Source organism: Cystoisospora suis, assembly GCF_002600585.1.
Source record: "Cystoisospora suis strain Wien I chromosome Unknown contig_1636, whole genome shotgun sequence".
Taxonomy (NCBI): Eukaryota; Apicomplexa; class Conoidasida; order Eucoccidiorida; family Sarcocystidae; genus Cystoisospora; species Cystoisospora suis.
In genome coordinates this window covers 18,786-26,086 of record NW_027154436.1, presented here as the reverse complement: position 1 = coordinate 26,086, position 7,301 = coordinate 18,786, and the positions used below count along the sequence as shown (strand labels likewise).

Genomic DNA, 7,301 nt, shown 5'->3' with positions numbered 1-7,301 from the left:
CATCCCCTATGTTAGCAGTCCACTGGTAGGTAAAGGCTTTTCTCTGGCCGTGTGCTCGTGGAAAGGAAGGCAGAATAAAGAGATCCGTTTGAAACTGTGAACGGAGGAAATTAAGAGGGACTAAGCAAACACACTGCTTGTCCGGCTTAGAGCCTATTATCATCGAGGTCGACCTTCCCATGTTGCCACCCTCCCAACTTAACTGTGCGAGGGGACGACCGCCGTCTTGGTGCTGCCCCTGACGAGCTCAAACTCACTCAGTCCGACGGCCTCTGGGGTCTGCGTCCTAGATGAGTTAGAGTGTACCAATGTCACAAGTAAAAAGCTCCTTGGTACCTCTGGCTCTACTAGCAGGTACGAGTGCCTCACGCATTCTGTCCACTCCCCCCCCCAAGAGAATATGAAATGGGCACGAAGGGGGGGGGGGAGGCCGGCAAAGACTGGATAACTTCTCTCCTCCTACGTACGTCATGGAGAAAAGGCGTCTGAATTTCGAAAACATGACCTCCTCAAGAAAACATTTTCGCGTACATCTTCTTTGCTTTGTCCTTCTGCAGTTTCACTTGTCTATCAACACGTTCTTTTAGCTGTATTTCAGACAGCATCATATCAAACAGGGGGCAAAAACAAACACCCAAGATGAGCAAGCGATCAAGCTATTGACTTCACCTACGGCTAGGATCGGTCTATCTATCTCTCTACTTTTCAATCCTGCTTCCTTCCATCTCCCACATACAGTTGTCAACCTCTCCTCTCTCCCCGTCACGTCAGGTTCCCATCGCTAACTTCTCCTGTCAACACCTGCCCGGCCAGGCCTCTCTTTATAGGGAATGGTGATGATGTATGTATAATACCCAGATCTGCCTTGCAGATGCACAGATAGAAATCTTTCGGATGATGAATGCTGAGATGAACTAAGATCAGCCTGTCAGTCTTAGGTTACACAAGACAGCAGGCGGACTTGGCAGCGAAATGCAGTCTAATGGACCGTGATAGGAGGAGGGCGAAACCAACATAGAGCTCGCTGCATCCATCTATCTTTTCCTATACACTGGTCTACTTATGAGAAGCAAAGCGATTCAAATACAGTCGTCCGTAGTAGTAATGACTCTCTGACGACGCCGGGATGCTGGGTATCGTACATATGAATATACTCTGCCAGCACATGCATACATATACAGTCTGGCTAACGAGGTGTACAGGAGAAATCCATCAGGTTGCTTGAATGTGAAAGGAAACAAACACACGCCTGTCCAGTCCATTCGCTCGAAAGACTCGACTCGACGAAAACCGTCACTTTCTATGTATTACTCTCATGTCCCTGTCATACACAGAGATAGCAATAGAGAGAATCTATCATAGTTTCGAGTCTCTGTTTGACAAGGCCTGATGAGAAGTATCTTTCAAAAGTACAGAGATGTATCTCCTCATTGAGCCTCCACATATATGTCCTCTGTCTCTTCTTTACTCCACACATGTTCTGGGTCGGTGTCTACTCGCTTGGAAAACTTTTCTCCCAATAAAGAAAGATACACACGTGCAATGGGACTGCATGCTAGATGCGACTACTGAGACTGCCCCGCTTGCTGTCCATACACCTGAACCTCTGTAGGTCCATACTCTACAACCCCCTGCTGTAGATACACCTGCACTCTCCACCTTTGTTTCTTCAACATGGAGAAGGTCTCTAGAAAGGCACCAACCAACCTGTGTGGAATAGGAGGAGAGAGAAATAACGCATGCAAATCATGAAAACCGACGTCTGAGAAGAAGACACCTACCTTTAAAAGATCTGTATCCTCAGGGCTTGTGACAAGACCTTTCTTTACATCAGCCTGAAGGATAACAAAGTGAAAACAAGAGATAGAATGGAGATCCCCTACACACACAAGTCCAAGAAGGCCTACAGAGCGGACAGACGACTCCTATCATAAAAAGAATCGTATCTAACCTATGACAGAGAGAGGATAAACGATAATACACCGGTACATCTAGGAACACCTTTTATGACTGTCGATCTTTAGAGATCCATTCAACACACAGACTTAACAGAGACGAGAACGAGAAGCGACGAGGATTCCAGAGACCATCAAAGAGGATCAACTCCTCCTAAGTAAAAGGAGAAACAAGGAAAGAGAATGTGGACGAAGGAAGAAAGGCAATCCATTTCGATCCCCTCTTTCTCACATCAGGCTTTCTTTTCTCTTCATCCTCTCTGTATAGACACCCACCAAAGCAGAGAGTGCTATGTATGTATGTATCATCTTTAGCTAACCTATTTATGTATTTTTAACTAATCTATTTTTTATCTATCTATGTATCATCTTTAGCTAACCTATGTATGCATCTTTAACTAATCTATCTTTATTATATCTATGGATCTCTAATCTAATCTGATTCTATCTATCTATCTATCTAATATCTGTCTCTTTTTTATCTGTCTCCCCTGGATGAAGTTTAAAGCAACGAAGAAAAGTTCTTCCAGATACAGAAGAGGCGTCAGAAATTCAAAAAAGCACCTCGCCTTTCCCTGTTGCCACAGACACTTCTCTCTCCCTTGCATCTCAACTAACAGACTCGCGTTCCACACAGGCAACCCTTCTCCTTCTGTCAACTAGCTATACTGCACGATGACAGGCTCTCTTCTCTTTCCTTCGATCAGCAGTTTTTCCTTCTCCGTCTTCTAAACAAAAGCAGAAATGGATTTCTTAGCTCCTGGAAGAAAATCGGCTCCATCACAAGAGAGAGCAAGAAGAATCACGTGAGAGAGACGTACGATAGGAAGGAAAGAAAGCAAGTCATCTCGTGTGAATCGAGATGATTTCTGAGTCTGAAAGGTGCCACTAGAAGGAAGATAGAAAGTAGAACAGAAAAGCTCATCATATGTATGATAAACCTCACCAAAGCCGCGTCGAAGTCTCGTAGTTTCTCATTTGCCAGGGCCCGTCGATACACCGCCTTCAGATTAGTTGAGCTGTGCATACACCACAACACATAGAAGTAAAGACGCACACACACACACACACTCCATCCTCTCTTTTTCGGGATCCTTTCTGGAACTTCTTCTCTTTTCTCCTTGAATCGAAAGGAAAAGAAAAAAAGACGCAGCGAGATACCGAAACATCATAAAAAGCATCCCTACCATCTATTCTCATCCTTCGATGTTCCGCCCGCTCCGTATCTATCTCCCTCCTGTATATACACCTCAAAATACTTGACACTCTTCACTTCATTGCCTTCCTTGAGTTCTCTTCTAGATGTCTTTCTTCAGCAAGTTCTACGGCGGAATTCTGAGTCAAAGAAAAGCACCTGGACTGGAGCGCTGTCAAGGGAGAGACTTTTCTGATAAAGCGCGATAGCATGAAAAGATGAGAAAGATGGGTGGTCGTTCCCTAGGATAAGAAAACGTTCATCTAAACAAAGTTAAATCACTGATCGTGTTCTTCTCTTTCTTATTTTCTTTCCCATGCTATCTTTAATCTATCTATCTATCTCTACTCGCGTAAATGGATATGATTCCACACAAGAATTGCTCTCTCGATCATGAAGTTTCCAAGAGAACTTCCTTTCTACAGAGACCAAGAGACGCTTCACCTTTCTCTCCTCCTATCCATCCATACATCCACCACCCCGTTCTCCCCCTGCACGTAAGGAAATCACTATCCTTTGTTCTTCCTTTCAAGAGTCTCTTGCCACATCCAATACACCACCTTTCTGTCATAGACCTTCCCCTCTTTCGCTTCAATCATTTGCCAAATTCCTTAGCCGAGACATACTCCGTTTCCAGAGCGGCATCACAGCAGCTAACGGCTTTCTTAAGAAAAGTTTCTTGTGTAGGAGAGAGAGGAGCACTCGGAGAAGGTTTCTCTCCAGGGCTTGCTGGCGAAGAAGAGAGACGAATATAAGCTTGAGCGAGATTGAGGTTGCATGCGAGCTTTAGAGCATCTGCTTCAGCTTTATCTTGAGGGGACAGGTCGAAGAGCTTGGCTGTATATTGAATGGCTTTGATGTATCGCTGAATCGCCATCTCTGTATTGCCGTCTATAAGAAGAAAAGGAGAGAAAAAGGGATCAAAATAGGAATGATCAGAGAAGAAGGACATGAAGAGATCTGCATCAACAGAGGGACTGAAACAAAGGAGAGAAGACGCAATCAATTCAGGGCCAAGTAGGAGGGAAGATTATTATAGAAAGAGATGTACGCATGTACCAGTATGTCAGCAGGTAGGTACGATGCGTATGTAGACTTAAAAAGGTGTAGAATGTAGACAGAGTCTTGTTAGAGAGAGAGAGCCTTTCTCTCGTCGTCTTGGGTGTGAAAAGACCTCTTTCTACTTCTCCGTATTCTTCACTACCAGATCGATGGCGTTGGAAGCTTCTCAGGAGGGGAAGGTGAGCAAGCAGCAACATCACACTAAGTAGAGCGTCTGATTAAAACACACATGACACCTCCGCACACGCACACATACACAGCTATATCTACTTCTCTCGAAACATGTGCATATCTATCGTCTCTCTGGGTCTATCCGTCGGTATGTATCTATAAGCATCTACTTCATGTACCATCTCTGTATCCTCTGTCTGTATGGACCTGTATCCATCCATAAAAATCTGTCTCTACGATCTCCCTCCCCGAGAAGAAAGAAGGAAANNATCTATCTATCTATCTATTTTGAATCTCTCTCTCTCTCTTTCTGTCTATTTCAGTCTTACCCTTGAAAAGTTCGTTTCCTTCATCTTTATTTTTTTTAGCTCTCTTTAAGCATTGACTATTGGGAAGCTTGACATCCATATCCTCGCCACCCCCGGCGCTCGCCACATCCCTAGCTGCTTGATTGATTTCTTCTTCTTTTCTTTCTCGTTCTTTCTCCACAGCTTCAAAATATGAGGCGCACTTCTCTTCCATCTCTTTCTTCACCATGTCGAAGTTCGCCTTATATTCGGATTCAGGGGCATCAGGATGATCTAATAACCAATGCTCCTGATCTGTAAGATATTTCTCAAGCTCAGTCTTCTGTGAACGTAGCAGATCTTTATGGGGCCCATAGAAAGCCGCTTTCATCTGGAGGAGATACGACTCAAACGAATTCCGCATAGATTGTCGAGATATCTCTTCTCGCTCGATCTTTCCTATCTTATCATTCAAGGCCTTCAGTTTCTTCTATAAACAAGAAGAAAACAGACAGAAGAAGAGGAACAAAAAGGTATCTATCATAAGCAACAGATGTCTTCTGAAAGAGACGACCCGCAAAAAAAGAAAATCGAGATGAAGAAGAAGGAAATGAGAAAGAGAAAGTCGGGACAGGAGTCATATATCGTAGACATTCTTCATCTTCTTCAAGAGATATCTATGTATATCTATGCCTGTATATGTATCTCCACCAATTCACAGACACATATCGACAGACCTACGTAGCTACTATCGTCGATTCTAGACTTTAGAGAGACATGCATACAGACGCTTCAAATCAGACACCTACTATGTGAACGAACCACATGTATTACACATGTTAGACTATGTAATACCCACATATACACATATGATGTATAGAGGGGGACCTTCAGCCAATGGAGTGTAGTAGCGTAGCTAGCTAGCTAGCTTTAGAACAACATCTATCTATCTATCTTTAATCTATCTATCTTTAATCTATCTATCCCTTCGTCGGTTTCATTACATCATACCACGTCTTCTTTTTCTACCTGTACGTACACCACAAGCAGACAGCCAGAGAGAGAAATACCTCTATATCTGTAGAAAAAATACAGAGAAGTGATTGCAATAGAGGCCTGTCTATCATGATAGGAAAGAAAGAATTGATCCTGAGCACCCACAAGAGAGTCTAGACAAACCAAACCTCGGAGCATAGCAACGGCGCGACTTGCGCGTTTGCACGCCTCAAGGTACATACACATACCTACATACATCCATAGAGAGAAAGATACATAGGCATATGTGTATCTTTATCTTTCGCCTTCTCTGTCAATCTCTTTCTTGCCCTCTCTATACACGAACTAAGAGGAAGAGGCAGTCTAGACCCTTGCGTTGACTAACTCCCTCTCTAACACCTACAGCCCTCAGTCGTTTCTTCCTTTCTGTCTTATCGCTTTCTTTCCTTACATCGATGTGTCTCTTCATCTTTGTATCTTCTCCTTCAAGACGCCCGTCACCCCCCTTATCGCCTTGCACGTAAGATAAGCCTGAGGCCGCGAAGGCCGCTCCTACAGCAACGGAGCTACTCCCATCCAGCGTCCGACGTAGACGTGAGGCGCCTGAAGAGCTTCCTAGACTGCTACTGTCATTTGTGAGGCTTCCCTGATAGTCCCCTGACTCTCCGTTTATCATATCATTGCTTGAAGCGAGAGACGAAGAAGAGAGATGAAGAGAATCGCCTAGGAGCCCCGATACCCACGGGATACGTGAGCCCCCGCCTACAAGATCCATACCGGCTACGAGGTTAGGAGACACTCGAGCTTCTGTAAGGCACTTCTTCACTAATGCTGAGAGACGTTCCTACAGCAGGATCAAGAGCAGAACAAGAAGAAAGGAAAGAGAAAGAAAATTCAAGACTCGTCCTTCCACTATAGACAGGTAGATGTAGATAGACAGAGAGATACATGTAGAGATAGAGAGAGATCGATGTAGTATGGAGAGACACATAAATCGATAGGTGTGTAGACAGACAACTACAGAATGGACGAGGTGTATCGACTGTCTTCTTTCATTCATATATAGTAATACCTAACCCTCTCACTACCTTCCATATGTAACTACGTTTGTATGTGCATATAGATGTATCTACGGATAAAAGCGAGATAGAGGTCGTTGTGGTGCAGAGATATACATGTATATAGTAGGTACATAGACAAATACATAGATGGTAGATCTCTTTTAGTGATGTATCTAGATTATATGGATATCTACACACACAAGGTCAGAGCAGCAGAACCATGCAAAAGAGCTCTTTTCATTCATCATCTATACACCCAAACTGATTAACCAAGAAGTACACAGATATGAAACATCTGCATGCAACATGCAGCTATCATCTTTGATGTGTGTGAGAGGGAAATGAACTTTCAACTTGGCTTCACGGCGAAGCGAGATTTCCCCCTGATAATGGAAACAGCCCCCTTCATCTCTCTTGGAGAAGTCTTACTATCCTTCACAGACATATACAAAACGCTTCTAAAGAAAGAATAGCCTTCTTCTTCTTCTCCTCTTCTAAGTGATACACACCGGAGATACAACACACACTTCCCTTACTCCTCTCTGTGTCTTTACATACATACATACGTGTACAT

At 43.8% G+C, this 7,301-nt stretch overlaps 1 protein-coding gene across 1 annotated transcript in view; it reads right to left on the bottom strand.

The window, feature by feature from the left end:
• Nucleotides 1-462: 462 nt before the first annotated feature.
• CSUI_003613 (tetratricopeptide repeat-containing protein) overlaps nucleotides 463-7,301 on the bottom strand; it is a 14,324-nt gene continuing 7,485 nt past the window's right edge. The window contains exons 7-12 of the mRNA XM_068063809.1: nucleotides 6,118-6,510; nucleotides 4,713-5,160; nucleotides 3,777-4,041; nucleotides 2,902-2,974; nucleotides 1,782-1,835; nucleotides 463-587 (exon numbers count right to left, since the gene is read on the bottom strand). Of these exons, the coding sequence (XP_067924217.1) occupies nucleotides 510-587; nucleotides 1,782-1,835; nucleotides 2,902-2,974; nucleotides 3,777-4,041; nucleotides 4,713-5,160; nucleotides 6,118-6,510 (1,311 nt within the window). The 3' untranslated portion in view covers nucleotides 463-509. The remainder of the gene's footprint in view (nucleotides 588-1,781; nucleotides 1,836-2,901; nucleotides 2,975-3,776; nucleotides 4,042-4,712; nucleotides 5,161-6,117; nucleotides 6,511-7,301) is intronic.